Source organism: Palaemon carinicauda, chromosome 30, assembly GCF_036898095.1.
Source record: "Palaemon carinicauda isolate YSFRI2023 chromosome 30, ASM3689809v2, whole genome shotgun sequence".
Classification (NCBI taxonomy): Eukaryota; Metazoa; Arthropoda; class Malacostraca; order Decapoda; family Palaemonidae; genus Palaemon; species Palaemon carinicauda.
In genome coordinates, this window is record NC_090754.1 from 81,650,408 (window position 1) to 81,674,963 (window position 24,556).

The window sequence follows — 24,556 nt, forward strand, 5'->3', positions numbered from 1 at the left end:
CAGGCCAGTCGTTTAAGCCAAGCGGCCTTATCAGGCCAGGCGTTTAAGCCAAGCGGCCTTATCAGGCCAGGCAGTTAAGCCAAGCGGCCTTATCAGGAAAGGCGCTTAAGTCAAGCGTCATTATCAGGCCAGGCAGTGAAGCCAAGCGTAATTATCAGGCCAGGCGGTGAAGCCAAGCGTCATTATCAAGCCAGGCAGTGGAGCCAAGTGTTATTATCAGGCCAGGCGGTTAAGGTAAGCATCATTATCAGAACAGGCGGGTAAGCCAAGCGTCATTATCAGGCCAGGCTTTTAAGCCAATCATTACTATCAGGCCAGACGGCTAAGCCAAGCGTCATTATCAGGCCAAGCGGTTAAGCCAAGTGACTTTTTCGGGCCAGGCGGTTAAGCCAAGCGTCATTATCAGGCCAGGCTGTAAAGCCAAGCATCATGATCAGGCCAGGCAGTTAAGCCAAGCGTCATGACCAGGCCAGGCGGTTAAGCCAAGCGTCCTTATCAGGGCAGGCGGTTAAGCCAAGCATCATTATCAGGCCAGGCGGTTAAGCCAAGCGTCATTATCAGGCCACGCAGTTAAGCCAAGCGTCATTATCAGGCGAGGCGGTTAAGCCAAGCATCATTATCCGGCCATGCGGTTAAGCCAAGTGACTTTACCAGGCCAGGCGTTTAAGCCAAGCGTCATTATCAGGCCAGGCGGTTAAGCCAAGTATCATTTTCAGGCCAGGTGGTTAAGCCAAGCGGCCTTATCAGGCCAGGCAGTTAAGCCAAGCGCCCTTATCAGGCCCGGCGTTTAAACAAAGCGGCCTTATCAGGCCAGGCGTTTAAGCCAAGCGGCCTTATCAGGCCAGGCGCTTGGAGGCCTTATCAGGCCAGGCGCTTAAGCCAAGCGGCCTTGTCAGGCCAGGCGCTTAAGCCAAGCATCATTATCAGGCCAGGCAGTGAAGGCAAGCGTAATTATCAGGCCAGGCGGTTAAGCCAAGCATCATTATCAGGCCAGGCGGTTAAGCCAAGTGACTTTTCGGGCCAGGCGGTTAAGCCAAGTGTCATTATCAGGCCAGGCGGTTAAGCCAAGCGTCATGATCAGGCCAGGCAGTTAAGCCAAGCATCATTATCTAGCCAGGCGGTTAAGCCAAGCTTCATTATCAGGCCAGGCGGTTAAGCCAAGCGTCATTGTCAGGCCAGGCGGTTAAGCCAAGCGTCATTATCTGGCCAAGCGGTTAAGCCAAGTGACTTTATCAGGCCAGGCGATTAAGCCAAGCGTCATAATCAGGCCAGGCGGTTAAGGCAAGCATCATTATCAGGCCAGGTGGTTAAGCCAAGCGTCCTCACAGGCCAGGCGGTTAAGTCAAGAGACTTTATCAGGCCAGGTGGTTAAGCCAAGCGGCCTTATCAGGCCAGGCGGTTAAGCGAAGTGCCCTTATCAGGCCAGGCGTTTACGCCAAGCAGTGTACCAACCGTGTGTCACACAATTGTACATAATTCCTTTTGTATATATTATGCTTGTGTCTTCGCTCTTCCCTCGCACTAAAACGAACATGAAAATTCATGTCTCCGGTTTTGCTCTGTGACATTGTCTGTCTCTCGAACATGTTATGTCCTGTTGCCTTGAGGTTTTGTATATAAAGGAGAGTGTTCCTTAATAAACAACTCAGTCGTTTTCAATCTGCCTTTGAGTTCACACCCCTCTCTTGGCCCGTCACATAGGTGACCCCGGAGTGACTCGCTCCTCCCACCTCCCCATCCCATCCCCCCTACACCTCTCCCCGTTACTATGACACAGTCAACGCATACCTTCTGCAGCAGTACTCACCGTTGCCAGCCGCTCGTATAGCAACGCCTTTTCAACTCTCTCAACAACCGTTGGGAGACCAAAGGGCTTCGCTCAGCCTCGGAAAATGACTAGTATTACTCGCCTGCAACCTGCCGCACACGGCTCTCCTCGTGAGGTGAACCTACTTCGTACCCTTATGGACAGCCACTTCATGACTTTCAAAACCTCCATCAACGCCTCCACTTGTGACGAAGAGGACACCTATTCAACTTCAACCGAAGTTAACGTGAATGCTGTAGGAAATACACGACTATGACTGCCGTAGGACATACACGCCTATGAACACAGTAGGCCTATGAATGCCGTAGGACACGCCTATGAATGCCGTAGGACACACCCGCCTATGAATGACGTAGGACACGCCTATAAATGCCGTAGGACACACTCGCCTACCCCGTGACGAGCCGGAGCGGCAACACAGCCACCCCTCATCCACCACTCGCTCGCACCCCAACCATTGACTTCTACAGCCACTCACTGCCGCTGATCGGCGCAGTTTTTACCACTACCTCTCCAGATTCAGGGCACCTATTTAACATGTTCAGTACGTCAATTTTAGAGGGGGAGCCATGTACCAACCGTGTGTCACACAATTGTACATAATTCCTTTTGTATATATTATGCTTGTATCTTCGCTCTTCCCTCGCATTAAAACGAACATGAAAATTCATGTCTCCGGTTTTGCTCTGTGACATTGTCTGTCTCTCGAACATGTTATGTCCTGTTGCCTTGAGGTTTTGTATATAAAGGAGAGTGTTCCTTAATAAACAACTCAGTCGTTTTCAATCTGCCTTTGAGTTCACAACCCTCTCTCGGCTCTGTCACAGCAGCCTTATCAGGCCAGGCGTTTAAGCCAAGCGGCCTTATCAGGCAATGCACTTGGCGGCCTTATCAGGCCAGGCGGTTAAGCCAAGCGGCCTTATCAGGCCAGGCGCTTAAACCAAGCGTCATTATCAGGCCAGGCAGTGAAGCCAAGCGTAATTATCAGGCCAGGCGGTGAAGCCAAGCGTCATTATCAAGCCAGGAAGTGAAGCCCAGCGTCATTATCAGGCCAGGTGGTTAAGCCAAGCATCATTATCAGGCCAGGCGGTGAAGCCAAGCATCATTATCAGGCCAGGCGGTTAAGCCAAGCATCATTATCAGGCCAGGCGGTTAAGCCAAGCATCATTATTAGGCCAGGCGGTTAAGCCAAGCGTCATGATCAGGCCAGGCAGTGAAGCCAAGCGTCATTATCAGGCCAGGCGGTTAAGCCAAGCATCATTATTAGGCCAGGCGGTGAAGCCAAGCATCTTCATAAGGCCGGGCAGTGAAGCCGAGCATTGCCATGAGTCCGGGCGGTGAAGCCAAGCATTTTTTTTTCCAGCCAAATAAGACTGCCTATTCATCAGTACATGAAGAGGCCAAGTTCCATCTCCTGCATAGCCAATCTTAGAAGTTATCTAGGCATCCTTGACGATGACAAGTCAGACCAATTACATGATATCAGCTCTCTTTTGCTTTGAAACTGGTATCCTGAACTTGTCGATTCTTATTTTAATCTTAAAATAAATCAATATATAATTATTTTTTCCTTAAGCCTAAAAAGTAAAAAAAAAAAATAAAAAATAAATAATTTAACAAAGATATATTCCTTTTTAAAAAAAATTATTCCTTTTTAGAAATAAAATAAAGAAACAAAACAAAAAAGAAAATATTCTTTTCACAGAACTAAAAAAAATATATCTCAAAAAATAATGTTCCTTTCAAAACAAAAGTAAAAAGACAACCCTCCATTTGGAGCCATCTGTTGAACACCTCTCCAAGCTGATCTTCCTTGAAGAGACGCAGCTTCCTTCCCCAGCTGAACTATCTTGGGCCAACCTATAAGAACTTTCCTGCATCCTAGAAGAATCCCAGCTTCATCCCTCTGCAGAGCCGGTCTTCTAGATTATTCCCCCAGAACCACCCGAAGGTTGGTATCCAAAAGAATAGATCTAGATATCCGACCATTTGTACACTTGACAAACGTCTTGTACTCGTTCACCAAGGTACATAGCATACAGAATCCGCTAGGTCTCTTCCTTCTGCATCGCCAGTCCTCCAGGTTATTCCAAGCATCGTTCAATTTGGAGAGTTGAGCATTGCGTCCCTCAAGCCGGTCGGTCCTTCCTCTTCTCTTCCAATCTTGTCAACTGGATCCAATGCATCAATCCTGATTTTCATATTCCTTATCCTGGTTTGAAGCGTCCAACTAAGGTTCCTTCAAGGTCATCTTGATTAATTTCCATCATCATCATCCTCCTTCTCCTCCTCCTCCTCTTCATCTTCATCATCATCATCATCATCATCCTCCTCCTCCTCCTCCTCCTCACCTTCCTCCTCCTCCTCCTCCTCCATTTGAAGGTTCTCATCTACAATAAGTTCAGATTTTTCACTTGAGTCGTCATCCTCCAGGTTATGATCCTCTTCCTTCTCGAGTTCGGGAATAGCTCTCATTGTTGTTTCTCCCCTCTCCTTCTCAACCAGAGCTGTCAGGTCCTGGATCTTTTTCTCCAGGCCTTCCACTACACCCAAAACCTTAGAAGCCACGACTCTCTTCCAAATAGGAAACAGTACAGGTGAATCTTTACCAATGAATATTTTGCAATACAGCAAGTCTGACTTTTCCCCTCTGCTAAGTTCATCCTAAAAAAAGCCATTATCCTTCTGACATTAACTCACTGCCAATTCCTCTTAGTCCAGAATATTAACTCGGCTTACTAGAATAAATCTGACTTATTTGTTATGCAATTATTCCACTGATAAAAAAACAGTACAGGTGAATCTTTACCAATGAACATTTTGCAATACACAAGTCCGACTTTTTCCCTCTGCTAAGTTCATCCTATCGAAAGCCATAATCTTCCTGACATTATCTCACTGTCAATTCCTCTTAGTACAGAATATCAACTCGGCTTACTAGAATAAATCTGACTTATTTGTTATGCAATTATTCCACTGATAAAGAAACAGTACAGGTGAATCTTTACCAATAAACATTTTGCAATATAACAAGTCCGACTTTTTCCTTCTGCTAAGTTCATCCTATCGTAAGCCATTATCCTTCTGACATTAACTCACTGCCAATTCCTCTTAGTCCAGAATATTAACTCGGCCTACTAGAATAAATCTGACTTATTTGTTATGCAATTATTCCACTGATAAAGAAACAGTACAGGTGAATCTTCACCAATGAACAGTTTGCAATACAACAAGTCCGACTTTTTCCTTCTGCTAAGTTCATCCTATCGAAAGCCATAATCTTCCTGACATTATCTCACTGTCAATTCCTCTTAGTCCAGAATATTAACTCGGCTTACTAGAATAAATCTGACTTATTTGTTATGCAATTATTCCACTGATAAAGAAACAGTACAGGTGAATCTTTACCAATAAACATTTTGCAATATAACAAGTCCGACTTTTTCCTTCTGCTAAGTTCATCCTATCGTAAGCCATTATCCTTCTGACATTAACTCACTGCCAATTCATTCCTCTTAGTCCAGAATATTAACTCGGCCTACTAGAATAAATCTGACTTATTTGTTATGCAATTATTCCACTGATAAAGAAACAGTACAGGTGAATCTTCACCAATGAACAGTTTGCAATACAACAAGTCCGACTTTTTCCCTCTGCTAAGTTCATCCTATCAAAAGCCATAATCTTCCTGACATTAACTCACTGCCAATTCCTCTTAGTCCAGAATATTAACTCGGCCTGATAGAATAAATCTGACTTATTTGTTATGCAATTATTCCACAGATAAAGAAACAGTACAGGTGAATCTTTACCAATGAACATTTTGCAATACAACAAGTCCGACTTTTTCCCTCTGCTAAGTTCATCCTATCGAAAGCCATAATCTTTCTGACATTAACTCACTGTCAATTCCTCTTAGTCCAGAATATTAACTCGGCTTACTAGAATAAATCTGACTTATTTGTTATGCAATTATTCCACTGATAAAGAAATTGTACAAGTGAAACTTTACCAATGAACATTTTGCAATACAAAAAGTCCGACTTTTTCCCTGTGCAAAGTTCATCCTATCGAAAGCCATAATCTTTCTGACATTAACTCACTGTCAATTCCTCTTAGTCCAGAATATTAATTCGGCTTACTAGAATAAATCTGACTTATTTGTTATGCAATTATTCCACTGATAAAGAAACAGTACAAGTGAATCTTTACCAATGAACATTTTGCAATACAACAAGTCCGACTTTATCCCTCTGCTAAGTTCATCCTATCAAAAGCCATAATCTTCCTGACATTAACTCACTGCCAATTCCTCTTAGTCCAGAATATCAACTCGGCCTGATAGAATAAATCTGACTTATTTGTTATGCAATTATTTCACTGATAAAGAAACAGTACAGGTGAATCTTTACCAATGAATATTTTGCAATACAAAAAGTCCGACTTTTTCCCTCTGCTAAGTTCATCCTATCGAAAGCCATAATCTTCCTGACATTAACTCACGGCCAATTCCTCTTAGTCCAGAATATTAACTCGGCTTACTAGAATAAATCTGACTTATTTGTTATGCAATTATTCCACTGATAAAGAAACAGTACAAGTGAATCTTTACCAATGAACATTTTGCAATACAACAAGTCCGACTTTTTCCCTCTGCTAAGTTCATCCTATCGAAAGCCATAATCTTCCTGACATTAACTCACTGCCAATTCCTCTTAGTCCAGAATATTAACTCGGCTTACTAGAATAAATCTGACTTATTTGTTATGGAATTATTCCACTGATAAAGAAACAGTACAAGTGAATCTTTACCAATGAACATTTTGCAATAAAACAAGTCCGACTTTTTCCCTCTGCTAAGTTCATCCTATCAAAAGCCATAATCTTTCTGACATTAACTCACTGTCAATTCCTCTTAGTCCAGAATATTAACTCGGCTTACTAGAGTAAATCTGACTTATTTGTTATGCAATTATTTCACTGATAAAGAAACAGTACAGGTGAATCTTTACCAATGAACATTTTGCAATACAACAAGTCCGACTTTTTCCCTCAGCTAAGTTCATCCTATCGAAAGCCATAATCTTCCTGACATTAAACTCACTGCCAATTCCTCTTAGTCCAGAATATTAACTCGGCCTACTAGAATAAATCTGATTTATTTGTTATGCAATTATTCCACTGATAAAGAAACAGTACAGGTGAATCTTTACCAATGAACATTTTGCAATACAACAAGTCCCACTTTTTCCTTCTGCTAAGTTCATCCTATCGAAAGCCATAATCTTCCTGACATTAACTCACTGCCAATTCCTCTTAGTCCAGAATATTAACTCGGCTTACTAGAATAAATCTGACTTATTTGTTATGCAATTATTCCACTGATAAAGAAACAGTACAGGTGAATCTTTATCAATGAACATTTTGCAATACAACAAGTCCGACTTTTTCCCTCTGCTAAGTTCATCCTATCGAAAGCCATAATCTTTCTGACATTAACTCACTGTCAATTCCTCTTAGTCCAGAATATTAACTCGGCTTACTAGAATAAATCTGACTTATTTGTTATGCAATTATTCCACTGATATAGAAACAGTACAAGTGAATCTTACCAATGAACATTTTGCAATACAACAAGTCCGACTTTTTCCCTCTGCTAAGTTCATCCTATCGAAAGCCATAATCTTTCTGACATTAACTCACTGTCAATTCCTCTTATTCCAGAATATTAACTCGGCTTACTAGAATAAATCTGACTTATTTGTTATGCAATTATTCCACTGATATAGAAACAGTACAAGTGAATCTTACCAATGAACATTCTGCAATACAACAAGTCCGACTTTTTCCCTCTGCTAAGTTCATCCTATCGAAAGCCATAATCTTCCTGACATTAACTCACTGCCAATTCCTCTTAGTCCAGAATATTAACTCGTCCTACTAGAATAAATCTGACTTATTGTTATGCAATTATTTCACTGATAAAGAAACAGTACAGGTGAATCTTTACTAATGAATATTTTGCAATACAACAAGTCCGACTTTTTCCCTCTGCTGAGTTCATCCTATCGAAAGCCATAATCTTCCTGACATTAACTCACTGCCAATTCCTCTTAGTCCAGAATATTAACTCGGTTTACTAGAATAAATCTGACTTATTTGTTATAAAATTATTCCACTGATAAAGAAACAGTACAGGTGAATCTTTACCAATGAATATTTTGCAATACAACAAGTCCGACTTTTTCCCTCTATTAAGTTCATCCTATCGAAAGCCATAAACTTCCTGACATTAACTCACTGCCAATTCCTCTTAGTCCAGAATATTAACTAGGCTTACTAGGATAAATCTGACTTATTTGTTATGCAATTATTCCACTGATAAAGAAACAGTACAGGTGAATCTTAACCAATGAATATTTTGCAATACAACAAGTCCGACTTTTTCCCTCTGTTAAGTTCATCCTATCGAAAGCCATAATCTTCCTGACATTAACTCAAAGCCAATTCCTTTTAGTCCAGAATATTAACTCGGCTTACTAGAATAATTCTAACTTATTTGTTATGGAATTATTCCACTGATAAAGAAACAGTACAAGTGAATCTTACCAATGAACATTTTGCAATCCAACAAGTCCGACTTTTTCCCTCTGCTAAGTTCATCCTATCGAAAGCCATAATCTTTCTGACATTAACTCACTGTCAATTCCTCTTATTCCAGAATATTAACTCGGCTTACTAGAATAAATCTGACTTATTTGTTATGCAATTATTCCACTGATATAGAAACAGTACAAGTGAATCTTACCAATGAACATTTTGCAATACAACAAGTCCGACTTTTTCCCTCTGCTAAGTTCATCCTATCGAAAGCCATAATCTTCCTGACATTAACTCACTGCCAATTCCTCTTAGTCCAGAATATTAACTCGTCCTACTAGAATAAATCTGACTTATTTGTTATGCAATTATTTCACTGATAAAGAAACAGTACAGGTGAATCTTTACAAATGAATATTTTGCAATACAACAAGTCCGACTTTTTCCCTCTGCTAAGTTCATCCTATCGAAAGCCATAATCTTCCTGACATTAACCCACTGCCAATTCCTCTTAGTCCAGAATATTAACTCGGCTTACTAGAATAAATCTGACTTATTTGTTAAACAATTATTCCACTGATAAAGAAACAGTACAGGTGAATCTTAACCAATGAATATTTTGCAATAAAACAAGTCCAACTTTTTCCCTCTGTTAAGTTCATCCTATCGAAAGCCATAATCTTCCTGACATTAACTCACTGCCAATTCCTTTTAGTCCAGAATATTAACTCGGCTTACTAGAATAAATCTAACTTATTTGTTATGGAATTATTCCACTGATAAAGAAACAGTACAAGTGAATCTTACCAATGAACATTTTGCAATACAACAAGTCCGACTTTTTCCCTCTGCTAAGTTCATCCTATCGAAAGCCATAATCTTTCTGACATTAACTCACTGTCAATTCCTCTTATTCCAGAATATTAACTCGGCTTACTAGAATAAATCTGACTTATTTGTTATGCAATTATTCCACTGATATAGAAACAGTACAAGTGAATCTTACCAATGAACATTTTGCAATACAACAAGTCCGACTTTTTCCCTCTGCTAAGTTCATCCTATCGAAAGCCATAATCTTCCTGACATTAACTCACTGTCAATTCCTCTTAGTCCAGAATATTAACTCGTCCTACTAGAATAAATCTGACTTATTTGTTATGCAATTATTTCACTGATAAAGAAACAGTACAGGTGAATCTTTACAAATGAATATTTTGCAATACAACAAGTCCGACTTTTTCCCTCTGCTAAGTTCATCCTATCGAAAGCCATAATCTTCCTGACATTAACTCACTGCCAATTCCTCTTAGTCCAGAATATTAACTCGTCCTACTAGAATAAATCTGACTTATTTGTTATGCAATTATTTCACTGATAAAGAAACAGTACAGGTGAATCTTTACAAATGAATATTTCGCAATACAACAAGTCCGACTTTTTCCCTCAATTAAGTTCATCCTATCGAAAGCCATAAACTTCCTGACATTAACTCACTGCCAATTCCTCTTAGTCCAGAATATTAACTAGGCTTACTAGGATAAATCTGACTTATTTGTTATGCAATTATTCCACTGATAAAGAAACAGTACAGGTGAATCTTTAACAATGAATATTTTGCAATACAACAAGTCCGACTTTTTCCCTCTGCTAAGTTCATCCTATCGAAAGCCATAATCTTCCTGACATTAACTCACTGCCAATTCCTCTTAGTCCAGAATATTAACTCGGCTTACTAGAATAAATCTGACTCATTTGTTATGCAATTATTCCACTGATAAAGAAACAGTACAGGTGAATCTTTACCAATGAACATTTTGCAATACAACAGGTCCGACTTTTTCCCTCTGCTAAGTTCACCCTATCGAAAGCCATAATCTTCCTGACATTAACTCACTGCCAATTCCTCTTAGTCCAGAATATCAACTCGGCTTACTAGAATAAATCTGACTTATTTGTTATGGAATTATTCCACTGATAAAGAAAAAGTACAAGTGAATCTTTACCAATGAACATTTTGCAATACAACAAGTCCGACTTTTTCCCTCTGCTAAGTTCATCCTATCGAAAGCCATAATCTTCCTGACATTAAACTCACTGCCAATTCCTCTTAGTCCAGAATATTAACTCGGCTTACTAGAATAAATCTGACTTATTTGTTATGCCATTATTTCACTGATAAAGAAACAGTACAGGTGAATCTTTACCAATAAACATTTTGAAATACAACAAGTCCGACTTTTTCCCTCTGCTAAGTTCATCCTATCGAGAGCTATAATCTTTCTGACATTAACTCACTGTCAATTCCTCTTAGTCCAGAATATTAACTCGGCTTACTAGAATAAATCTGATTTATTTGTTATGCAATTATTCCACTGATAAAGAAACAGTACAAGTGAATCTTTACCAATGAATATTTTGCAATACAACAAGTCCGACTTTTTCCTTCTGCTAAGTTCATCCTATCGAAAGCCATAATCTTCCTGACATTAACTCACTGCCAATTCCTCATAGTCCAGAATATTAACTCGGCCTACTAGAATAAATCTGACTTATTTGTTATGCAATTATTTCACTGATAAAATAACAGTACAGGTGAATCTTTACCAATAAATATTTTGCAATACAACAAGTCCGACTTTTTCCCTCTGCTAAGTTCATCCTATCGAAAGCCATAATCTTCCTGACATTAACTCACTGCCAATTCCTCTTAGTCCAGAATATTAACTCTGCTTACTAGAATAAATCTGACTTATTTGTTATGCAATTATTCCACTGATAAAGAAACAGTACAAGTGAATCTTTGCCAATGAACATTTTGCAATACAACAAGTCCGACTTTTTCTCTCTGCTAAGTTCATCCTATCGAAAGCTATAATCTTCCTGACAATAACTCACTGCCAATTCCTCCTAGTCCAGAATATTAACTCGGCTTACTAGAATAAATCTGACTTATTTGTTATGCAATTATTCCACTGATAAAGAAACAGTACAAGTGAATCTTTACCAATGAACATTTTACAATAAACCAAGTCCGACTTTTTCCCTCTACTAAGTTCATCCTATCGAAAGCCATAATCTTTCTGACATTAACTCACTGTCAATTCCTCTTAGTCCAGAATATTAACTCGGCTTACTAGAATAAATCTGACTTATTTGTTATGCCATTATTTCACTGATAAAGAAACAGTACAGGTGAATCTTTACCAATGAACATTTTGCAATACAACAAGTCCGACTTTTTCCTTCTGCTAAGTTCATCCTATCGAAAGCCATAATCTTCCTGACATTAACTCACTGTCAATTCCTCTAGTCCAGAATATTAACTCGGCTTACTAGAATAAATCTGACTTATTTGTTATGCAATTATTCCACTGATAAAGAAACAGTACAGGTGAATCTTTACCAATAAATATTTTGCAATACTACAAGTCCGACTTTTTCCCTCTGCTAAGTTCATCCTATCAAAAGCCATAATCTTCCTGACATTAACTCACTGCCAATTCCTCTTAGTCCAGAATATTAACTCGGCTTATTAGAATAAATCTGACTTATTTGTTATGCAATTATTCCACTGATAAAGAAACAGTACTGGTGAATCTTTACCAATGAACATTTTGCAATACAACAAGTCCGACTTTTTCCCTCTGCTAAGTTCATCCTATCGAAAGCAATAATCTTCCTGACATTAACTCACTGCCAATTCCTCTTAGTCCAGAATATTAACTCGGCTTACTAGAATAAATCTGACTTATTTGTTATGCAATTATTCCACTGATAAAGAAACAGTACAGGTGAATCTTTACCAATGAACATTTTGCAATACAACAAGTCCGACTTTTTCCCTCTGTTAAGTTCATCCTATCGAAAGCCATAATCTTCCTGACACTAACTCACTGCCAATTCCTATTAGTCCAGAATATTAACTAGGCTTACTAGAATAAATCTGACTTATTTGTTATGCAATTATTCCACTGATAAAGAAACAGTACAAGTGAATCTTTACCAATGAACATTTTGCAATACAACAAGTCCGACTTTTTCCCTCAGCTATGTTCATCCTATCGAAAGCCATAATCTCTCTGACATTAACTCACTGTCAATTCCTCTTAGTCCAGAATATTAACTCGGCTTACTAGAATAAATCTGACTTATTTGTTATGCAATTATTCCACTGATATAGAAACAGTACAAGTGAATCTTTACCAATGAACATTTTGCAATACAACAAGTCCGACTTTTTCCCTCCGCTAAGTTCATCCTATCGAAAGCCATAATCTTCCTGACATTAACTCACTGCCAATTCCTCTTAGTCCAGAATATTAACTCGGCCTACTAGAATAAATCTGACTTATTTGTTATGCAATTATTCCACTGATAAACAGTACAGGTGAATCTTTACCAATGAATATTTTGCAATACAATAAGTCCGACTTTTTCCCTCTGCTAAGTTCATCCTATCGAAAGCCATAATCTTCCTGACATTAACTCACTGCCAATTCCTCTTAGTCCAGAATATTAACTCGGCTTACTAGAATAAATCTGACATTTGTTATGCAATTATTCCACTGATAAAGAAACAGTACAGGTGAATCTTTACCAATGAATATTTTGCAATACAACAAGTCCGACTTTTTCCCTCTGCTAAGTTCATCCTATCGAAAGCCATAATCTTCCTGACATTAACTCACTGCCAATTCCTCTTAGTCCAGAATATTAACTCGGCTTACTAGAAAAAATCTGACTTATTTGTTATGCAATTATTCCACTGATAAAGAAGCAGTACAGGTGAATCTTTACCAATGAATATTTTCCAATACAACAAGTCCGACTTTTTCCCTCTGCTAAGTTCATCCTATCGCAAGCCATAATCTTCCTGACATTAACTCACTGGTAATTCCTCTTAGTCCAGAATATTAACTCGGCTTACTAGAATAAATCTGACTTATTTGTTATGCAATTATTCCACTGATAAAGAAACAGTACAGGTGAATCTTTACCAATGAATATTTTGCAATACAACAAGTCCGTCTTTTTCCCTCTGCTAAGTTCATCCTATCGAAAGCCATAATCTTTCTGACATTAACTCACTGTCAATTCCTCTTAGTCCAGAATATTAACTCGGCCTACTAGAATAAATCTGACTTATTTGTTATGCAATTATTCCATTGATTAAGAAACAGTACAGGTGAATCTTTACCAATGAATATTTTGCAATACAACAAGTCCCACTTTTTCCTTCTGCTAAGTTCATCCTATCGAAAGCCATAATCTTCCTGACATTAAGTCACTGCTAATTCCTCTTAGTCCAGAATATTAACTAGGCTTACTAGAATAAATCTGACTTATTTGTTATGCAATTATTCCACTGATAAAGAAACAGTACAAGTGAATCTTTACCAATGAACATTTTGCAATACAACAAGTCCGACTTTTTCCCTCAGCTATGTTCATCCTATCGAAAGCCATAATCTCTCTGACATTAACTCACTGTCAATTCCTCTTAGTCCAGAATATTAACTCGGCTTACTAGAATAAATCTGACTTATTTGTTATGCAATTATTCCACTGATATAGAAACAGTACAAGTGAATCTTTACCAATGAACATTTTGCAATACAACAAGTCCGACTTTTTCCCTCCGCTAAGTTCATCCTATCGAAAGCCATAATCTTCCTGACATTAACTCACTGCCAATTCCTCTTAGTCCAGAATATTAACTCGGCCTACTAGAATAAATCTGACTTATTTGTTATGCAATTATTCCACTGATAAACAGTACAGGTGAATCTTTACCAATGAATATTTTGCAATACAATAAGTCCGACTTTTTCCCTCTGCTAAGTTCATCCTATCGAAAGCCATAATCTTCCTGACATTAACTCACTGCCAATTCCTCTTAGTCCAGAATATTAACTCGGCTTACTAGAATAAATCTGACATTTGTTATGCAATTATTCCACTGATAAAGAAACAGTACAGGTGAATCTTTACCAATGAATATTTTGCAATACAACAAGTCCGACTTTTTCCCTCTACTAAGTTCATCCTATCGAAAGCCATAATCTTCCTGACATTAACTCACTGCCAATTCCTCTTAGTCCAGAATATTAACTCGGCTTACTAGAATAAATCTGACTTATTTGTTATGCAATTATTCCACTGATAAAGAAACAGTACAGGTGAATCTTTACCAATGAATATTTTGCAATACAACAAGTCCGACTTTTTCCCTCTGCTAAGTTCATCCTATCGCAAGCCATAATCTTCCTGACATTAACTCACTGGTAATTCCTCTTAGTCCAGAATATTAACTCGGCTTACTAGAATAAATCTGACTTATTTGTTATGCAATTATTCCACTGATAAAGAAACAGTTAAGGTGAATCTTTACCAATGAATATTTTGCAATACAACAAGTCCGTCTTTTTCCCTCTGCTAAGTTCATCCTATCGAAAGCCATAATCTTTCTGACATTAACTCACTGTCAATTCCTCTTAGTCCAGAATATTAACTCGGCCTACTAGAATAAATCTGACTTATTTGTTATGCAATTATTCCATTGATTAAGAAACAGTACAGGTGAATCTTTACCAATGAATATTTTGCAATACAACAAGTCCCACTTTTTCCTTCTGCTAAGTTCATCCTATCGAAAGCCATAATCTTCCTGACATTAACTCACTGCCAATAACTCTTAGTCCAGAATATTAACTCGGCTTACTAGAATAAATCTGACTTATTTGTTATGCAATTATTCCACTGATAAAGAAACAGTACAAGTGAATATTTGCCAATGAACATTTTGCAATACAACAAGTCCGACTTTTTCCCTCAGCTAAGTTCATCCTATCGAAAGCCATAATCTTTCTGACACTAACTCACTGTCAATTCCTCTTAGTCCAGAATATTAACTCGGCTTACTAGAATAAATCTGACTTATTTGTTATGAAATTATTCCACTAATATAGAAACAGTACAAGTGAATCTTACCAATGAACATTTTGCAATACAATAAGTCCGACTTTTTCCCTCTGCTAGGTTCATCCTATCGAAAGCCATAATCTTCCTGACATTAACTCACTGCCAATTCCTCTTAGTCCAGAATATTAACTCGGCCTACTAGAATATATCTGACTTATTTGTTATGCAATTATTTCACTGATAAAGAAACAGTACAGGTGAATCTTTACCAATGAATATTTTGCAATACAACAAGTCCGACTTTTTCCCTCTACTAAGTTCATCCTATCGAAAGCCATAATCTTCCTGACATTAACTCACTGCCAATTTCTCTTAGTCCAGAATATTAACTTGGCTTACTAGAATAAATCTGACTTATTTGTTATGCAACTATTCCACTGATAAAGAAACAGTACAGGTGAATCTTTACCAATGAATATTTTGCAATACAACAAGTCCGACTTTTTCCCTCTGCTAAGTTCATCCTATCGAAAGCCATAATCTTCCTGACATTAACTCACTGACAATTCCTCTTAGTCCAGAATATTAACTTGGCTTACTAGAATAAATCTGACTTATTTGTTATGCAATTATTCCACTGTTAAAGAAACAGTACAGGTGAATCTTAACCAATGAATATTTTGCAATACAAAAAGTCCGACTTTTTCCCTCTGCTAAGTTCATCCTATCGAAAGCCATAATCTTCCTGACATTAACTCACTGCCAATTCCTCCTAGTCCAGAATATTAACTCGGCTTACTAGAATAAATCTGACTTATTTGTTATGCAATTATTCCACTGATAAAGAAACAGTACAGGTGAATCTTTACCAATGAATATTTTGCAATACAACAAGTCCGACTTTTTCCCTCTGCTAAGTTCATCCTATCGAAAGCCATAATCTTCCTGACATTAACTCACTGCCAATTCCACTTAGTCCAGAATATGAACTCGGCTTACTAGAATAAATCTGACTTATTTGTTATGCAATTATTCCACTGATAAAGAAACAGTACAGGTGAATCTTCACCAATGAACATTTTGCAATACAACAAGTCCGACATTTTCCCTCGGCTAAGTTCATCCTATCGAAAGCCATAATCTTCCTGACATTAACTCACTGTCAATTCCTCTTAGTCCAGAATATTAACTCAGCTTACTAGAATAAATCTGACTTATTTGTTATGCAATTATTCCACTGATAAAGAAACAGTACTGGTGAATCTTTACCAATGAACATTTTGCAATATAACAAGTCCGACTTTTTCCCTCTGCTAAGTTCATCCTATCAAAAGCCATAATCTTCCTGACATTAACTCACTGCCAATTCCGCTTAGTCCAGAATATTAACTCGGCCTACTAGAATAAATCTGACTTATTTGTTATGCAATTATTTCACTGATAAAGAAACAGTACAGGTGAATCTTTACCAATGAATATTTTGCAATACAACAAGTCCGACTTTTTCCCTCTGCTAAGTTCATCCTATCGAAAGCCGTAATCTTCCTGACATTAACTCACTGTCAATTCCTCTTAGTCCAGAATATTAACTCGGCTTACTAGAATAAATCTGACTTATTTGTTAAGCAATTATTCCACTGATAAAGAAACAGTACAAGTGAATCTTTACCAATGAACATTTTGCAATACAACAAGTCCGACTTTTTCCCTCTGCTAAGTTCATCCTATCGAAAGCTATAATCTTTCTGACATTAACTTACTGCCAATTCCTCTTAGTCCAGAATATTAACTCGGCTTACTAGAATAAATCTGACTTATTTGTTATGCAATTATTCCACTGATAAAGAAACAGTACAAGTGAATCTTTACCAATGAACATTTTACAATAAAACAAGTCCGACTTTTTCCCTCTGCTAAGTTCATCCTATCGAAAGCCATAATCTTTCTGACATTAACTCACTGTCAATTCCTCTTAGTCCAGAATATTAACTCGGCTTACTAGAATAAATCTGACTTATTTGTTATGCAATTATTTCACTGATAAAGAAACAGTACATGTGAATCTTTACCAATGAACATTTTGCAATACAACAAGTCCGACTTTTTCCCTCTGGTAAGTTCATCCTATCGAAAGCCATGATATTCATGACATTAACTCACTGCCAATTTCTCTTAGTCCAGAATATTAACTCGGCCTACTAGAATAAATCTGACTTATTTGTTATGCAATTATTCCACTGATAAAGAAACAGTACAAGTGAATCTTTACCAATGAACATTTTGCAATACAACAAGTCCGACTTTTTCCCTCTGCTAAGTTCATCCTATCGAAAACCATAATCTTCCTGACATTAACTCACTGTCAATTCCTCTTACTCCAGAATATTAACTCGGCTTACTAGATTAATCTGACTTATTTTTTATGCAATTATTCCACTGATATAGAAACAGTACAAGTGAATCTTTACCAATGAACATTTTGCAATACAACAAGTCCGACTTTTTCCCTCTGCTAAGTTCATCCTATCTAAAGCCATAATCTTCCTGACATTAACTCACTGCCAATTACTCTTAGTTCAGAATATTAACTCGGCCTACTAGAATAAATCTGACTTATTTGTTATGCAATTATTTCACTGATAAAGAAACAGTACAGGTGAATCTTTACCAATGAATATTTTGCAATACAACAAGTCCGACTTTTTCCCTCTGCTAAGTTCATCCTATCAAAAGCCATAATCTTCCTGACATTAACTCACTGCCAATTCCTCTTAGTCCAGAATATTAACTCGGCTTACTAGAATAAATCTGACTTATTTGTTATACAATTATTCCACTGATAAAGAAACAGTACAGGTGAATCTTTACCAATGAATATTTTGCAATACAACAAGTCCGACTTTTTCCCTCTGTTAAGTTCATCCTATCGAAAGCCATAAACTTCCTGACATTAACTCACTGCCAATTCCTCTTAGTCCAGAATATTAACCAGGCTTACTAGGATAAATCTGACTTATTTGTTATGCAATTATTCCACTGATAAAGAAACAGTACAGGTGAATCTTTACCAATAAACATTTTGAAATACAACAAGTCCGACTTTTTCCCTCTGCTAAGTTCATCCTATCGAAAGCCATAATCTTCCTGACATTAACTCACTGCCAATTCCTCTTAGTCCAGAATATTAACTCGGCTTACTAGAATAAATCTGACTTATTTGTTATGCAATTATTCCACTGATAAAGAAACAGTACAAGTGAATCTTTACCAATGAACATTTTGCAATACAACAAGTCCGACTTTTTCCCTCTGCTAAGTTCATCCTATCGAAAGCCATAATCTTCCTGACATTAACTCACTGCCAATTCCTCTTAGTCCAGAATATTAACTCGGCTTACTAGAATAAATCTGACTTATTTGTTATGCAATTATTCCACTGATAAAGAAACAGTACAAGTGAATCTTTACCAATGAACATTTTGCAATACAACAGGTCCGACTTTTTCCCTCTGCTAAGTTCATCCTATCGAAAGCCATAATCTTCCTGACATTAACTCACTGCCAATTCCTCTTAGTCCAGAATATTAACTCGGCTTACTAGAATAAATCTGACTTATTTGTTATGGAATTATTCCACTGATAAAGAAACAGTACAAGTGAATCTTTACCAATGAACATTTTGCAATACAACAAGTCCGACTTTTTCCCTCTGCTAAGTTCATCCTATCGAAAGCCATAATCTTCCTGACATTAAACTCACTGCCAATTCCTCTTAGTCCAGAATATTAACTCGGCTTACTAGAATAAATCTGACTTATTTGTTATGCCATTATTTCACTGATAAAGAAACAGTACATGTGAATCTTTACCAATAAACATTTTGAAATACAACAAGTCCGACTTTTTCCCTTTGCTAAGTTCATCCTATCGAGAGCCATAATCTTTCTGACATTAACTCACTGTCAATTCCTCTTAGTCCAGAATATTAACTCGGCTTACTAGAATAAATCTGATTTATTTGTTATGCAATTATTCCACTGATAAAGAAACAGTACAAGTGAATCTTTACCAATGAATATTTTGCAATACAACAAGTCCGACTTTTTCCTTCTGCTAAGTTCATCCTATCGAAAGCCATAATCTTCCTGACATTAACTCACTGCCAATTCCTCATAGTCCAGAATATTAACTCGGCCTACTAGAATAAATCTGACTTATTTGTTATGCAATTATTTCACTGATAAAATAACAGTACAGGTGAATCTTTACCAATAAATATTTTGCAATACAACAAGTCCGACTTTTTCCCTCTGCTAAGTTCATCCTATCGAAAGCCATAATCTTCCTGACATTAACTCACTGCCAATTCCTCTTAGTCCAGAATATTAACTCTGCTTACTAAAATAAATCTGACTTATTTGTTATGCAATTATTCCACTGATAAAGAAACAGTACAAGTAAATCTTTGCCAATGAACATTTTGCAATACAACAAGTCCGACTTTTTCTCTCTGCTAAGTTCATCCTATCGAAAGCTATAATCTTCCTGACAATAACTCACTGCCAATTCCTCCTAGTCCAGAATATTAACTCGGCTTACTAGAATAAATCTGACTTATTTGTTATGCAATTATTCCACTGATAAAGAAACAGTACAAGTGAATCTTTACCAATGAACATTTTACAATAAAACAAGTCCGACTTTTTCCCTCTACTAAGTTCATCCTATCGAAAGCCATAATCTTTCTGACATTAACTCACTGTCAATTCCTCTTAGTCCTGAATATTAACTCGGCTTACTAGAATAAATCTGACTTATTTGTTATGCAATTATTCCACTGATAAAGAAACAGTACAGGTGAATCTTTACCAATGAACATTTTGCAATACAACAAGTCCGACTTTTTCCCTCTGCTAAGTTCATCCTATCGAAAGCCATAATCTTCCTGACATTAACTCACCGCTAATTCCTCTTACTCCAGAATATTAACTCGGCCTACTAGAATAAATCTGACTTATTTGTTATGCAATTATTCCACTGATAAAGAAACAGTACAAGTGAATCTTTACCAATGAACATTTTGCAATACAACAAGTCCGACTTTTTCCCTCTGCTAAGTTCATTCTATCGAAAGCCATAATCTTCCTGACATTAACTCACTGTCAATTCCTCTAGTCCAGAATATTAACTCGGCTTACTAGAATAAATCTGACTTATTTGTTATGCAATTATTCCACTGATAAAGAAACAGTACAGGTGAATCTTTACCAATAAATATTTTGCAATACTACAAGTCCGACTTTTTCCCTCTGCTAAGTTCATCCTATCAAAAGCCATAATCTTCCTGACATTAACTCACTGCCAATTCCTCTTAGTCCAGAATATTAACTCGGCTTACTAAAATAAATCTGACTTATTTGTTATGGAATTATTCCACTGATAAAGAAACAGTACAGGTGAATCTTTACCAATGAACATTTTGCAATACAACAAGTCCGACTTTTTCCCTCTGCTAAGTTCATCCTATCGAAAGCCATAATCTTCCTGACATTAAACTCACTGCCAATTCCTCTTAGTCCAGAATATTAACTCGGCCTACTAGAATAAATCTGACTTATTTGTTATGCAATTATTCCACTGATAAAGAAACAGTACAAGTGAATCTTTACCAATGAACATTTTGCAATACAACAAGTCCGACTTTTTCCCTCAGCTATGTTCATCCTATCGAAAGCCATAATCTTTCTGACATTAACTCACTGTCAATTCCTCTTAGTCCAGAATATTAACTCGGCTTACTAGAATAAATCTGACTTATTTGTTATGCAATTATTCCACTGATATAGAAACAGTACAAGTGAATCTTTACCAATGAACATTTTGCAATACAACAAGTCCGACTTTTTCCCTCTGCTAAGTTCATCCTATCGAAAGCCATAATCTTCCTGACATTAACTCACTGCCAATTCCTCTTAGTCCAGAATATCAACTCAGCTTACTAGAATAAATCTGACATTTGTTATGCAATTATTCCACTGATAAAGAAACAGTACAGGTGAATCTTTACCAATGAATATTTTGCAATACAACAAGCCCGACTTTTTCCCTCTGCTAAGTTCATCCTATCGAAAGCCATAATCTTCCTGACATTAACTCACTGCCAATTCCTCTTAGTCCAGAATATTAACTCGGCTTACTTGAATAAATCTGACTTATTTGTTATGCAATTATTCCACTGATAAAGAAACAGTACAGGTGAATCTTTACCAATGAATATTTTGCAATACAACAAGTCCGACTTTTTCCCTCTGCTAAGTTCATCCTATCGCAAGCCATAATCTTCCTGACATTAACTCACTGGTAATTCCTTTTAGTCCAGAATATTAACTCGGCTTACTAGAATAAATCTGACTTATTTGTTATGCAATTATTCCACTGATAAAGAAACAGTACAGGTGAATCTTTACCAATGAATATTTTGCAATACAACAAGTCCGACTTTTTCCCTCTGCTAAGTTCATCCTATCGCAAGCCATAATCTTCCTGACATTAACTCACTGTCAATTCCTCCTAGTCCAGAATATTAACTCGGCTTACTAGAATAAATCTGACTTATTTGTTATGCAATTATTCCACTGATAAAGAAACAGTACAGGTGAATCTTTACCAATGAATATTTTGCAATACAACAAGTCCGACTTTTTCCCTCTGCTAAGTTCATCCTATCGAAAGCCATAATCTTCCTGACATTAACTCACTGCCAATTCCACTTAGTCCAGAATATTAACTCGGCTTACTAGAATAAATCTGACTTATTTGTTATGCAATTATTCCACTGATAAAGAAACAGTACAGGTGAATCTTCACCAATGAACATTTTCCAATACAACAAGTCCGACATTTTCCCTCGGCTAAGTTCATCCTATCGAAAGCCATAATCTTCCTGACATTAACTCACTGTCAATTCCTCTTAGTCCAGAATATTAACTCAGCTTACTAGAATAAATCTGACTTATTTGTTATGCAATTATTCCAATGATAAAGAAACAGTACAAGTGAATCTTTACCAATGAACATTTTGCAATATAACAAGTCCGACTTTTTCCCTCTGCTAAGTTCATCCTATCAAAAGCCATAATCTTCCTGACATTAACTCACTGCTAATTCCTCTTAGTCCAGAATATTAACTCGGCCTACTAGAATAAATCTGACTTATTTGTTATGCAATTATTTCACTGATAAAGAAACAGTACAGGTGAATCTTTACCAATGAATATTTTGCAATACAACAAGTCCGACTTTTTCCCTCTGCTAAGTTCATCCTATCGAAAGCCATAATCTTCCTGACATTAACTCACTGCCAATTCCTCTTAGTCCAGAATATTAACTCAGCTTACTAGAATAAATCTGACTTATTTGTTAAGCAATTATTCCACTGATAAAGAAACAGTACAAGTGAATCTTTACCAATGAATATTTTGCAATACAACAAGTCCGACTTTTTCCTTCTGCTAAGTTCATCCTATCGAAAGCCATAATCTTCCTGACATTAACTCACTGCCAATTCCTCCTAGTCCAAAATATTAACTCGGCCTACTAGAATAAATCTGACTTATTTGTTATGCAATTATTTCACTGATAAAGAAACAGTACAGGTGAATCTTTACCAATGAATATTTTGCAATACAACAAGTCCGACTTTTTCCTTCTGCTAAGTTCATCCTATCGAAAGCCATAATCTTCCTGACAATAACTCACTGTCAATTCCTCTTAGTCCAGAATATTAACTCGGCTTACTAGAATAAATCTGACTTATTTGTTATGCAATTATTCCACTGATAAAGAAACAGTACAGGTGAATCTTTACCAATGAATATTTTGCAATACAACAAGTCCGACTTTTTCCCTCTGCTAAGTTCATCCTATCGAAAGCCATAATCTTCCTGACATTAACTCACTGCCAATTCCTCTTAGTCCAGAATATTAACTCGGCTTACTAGAGTAAATCTGACTTATTTGTTATGCAATTATTCCACTGATAAAGAAACAGTACAGGTGAATCTTTACCAATGAATATTTTGCAATACAATAAGTCCGACTTTTTCCCTCTGCTAAGTTCATCCTATCGAAAGCCATAATCTTTCTGACATTAACTTACTGTCAATTCCTCTTAGTCCAGAATATTAACTCGGCTTACTGGAATAAATGACTTATTTGTTATGCAATTATTCCACTGATAAAGAAACAGTACAAGTGAATCTTTACCAATGAACATTTTACAATAAAACAAGTCCGACTTTTTCCCTCTGCTAAGTTCATCCTATCGAAAGCCATTATCCTTCTGACATTAACTCACCGTCAATTCCTCTTAGTCCAGAATATTAACTCGGCCTACTTGAATAAATCTGACTTATTTGTTATGCAATTATTTCACTGATAAAGAAACAGTACAGGTGAATCTTAACCAATGAATATTTTGCAATACAACAAGTCCGACTTTTTCCCTCTGCTAAGTTCATCCTATCGAAAGCCATAATCTTCCTGACATTAACTCACTGCCAATTCCTCTTAGTCCAGAATATTAACTCGGCTTATTAGAATAAATCTGAATTATTTGTTATGCAATTATTCCACTGATAAAGAAACAGTACAAGTGAATCTTTACCAATGAACATTTTGCAATACAACAAGTCCGACTTCTTCCCTCTGCTAAGTTCATCCTATCGAAAGCCATAATCTTCCTGACATTCATGAGTTTTTTTCAGTCTATCAATTTCCTTACTCTTTTTCTAATTTCTTTTTCTGTTTTTCTATCAAGATTCCCGTCTTATCTAAAATAGCTTCCAATTTGTTATTGTTATTGAATAGTTCACAATTTTCTACATACATTTTATCATGTGCTTTTTTGAATCCATCTATTTCTTTAATATTGTCAATAATTTCTTTTTCTTGTTTTTCTATCAATATTTCCATCTTATCCAAAATTGCTTCCAATTTATTATTTCGGTTGAATTGTTCACAATTTTCTATATTCAATTCATCATGTGCCTTTTTCAGTCCATTTATTTCTTTATTTTTCTCAATAATTTCTATTTTCTGTTCTTCTACCAACTTTTCCTTCTTTTCCAAAGTGGCTTCCAATTTATTATTTCTGTTGAATAGTTCACAATTTTCTATATTCAATTTATCCTGTGCTTTTTTCAC

The 24,556-nt window shown here is 36.8% G+C and overlaps 1 protein-coding gene across 1 annotated transcript; it reads right to left on the minus strand.

Moving 5' to 3' along the window:
* Window positions 1-4,084: 4,084 nt before the first annotated feature.
* Window positions 4,085-24,325, minus strand: LOC137623623 (eukaryotic translation initiation factor 5B-like). The gene is made up of 2 exons (XM_068354456.1): window positions 24,135-24,325; window positions 4,085-4,478 (listed from the first exon to the last, which is right to left on the minus strand). Exons 1-2 carry the CDS (start codon window positions 24,323-24,325, stop codon window positions 4,085-4,087), a joined length of 585 nt encoding a protein of 194 aa, XP_068210557.1.
* Window positions 24,326-24,556: the final 231 nt, after the last annotated feature.

Bases quoted from the DNA above. Each gene is read 5' to 3' on its own strand.
- LOC137623623 (XM_068354456.1), bottom strand. From the start codon at position 24,325: ATGGAAATATTGATAGAAAAACAAGAAAAAGAAATTATTGACAATATT. The intron at 4,479-24,134 runs GTAAGGAAATTG...TGAACTTAGCAG, and splicing joins AAAAAGAAATTAGAAAAAGA to AGGGGAAAAGTCAGACTTGC.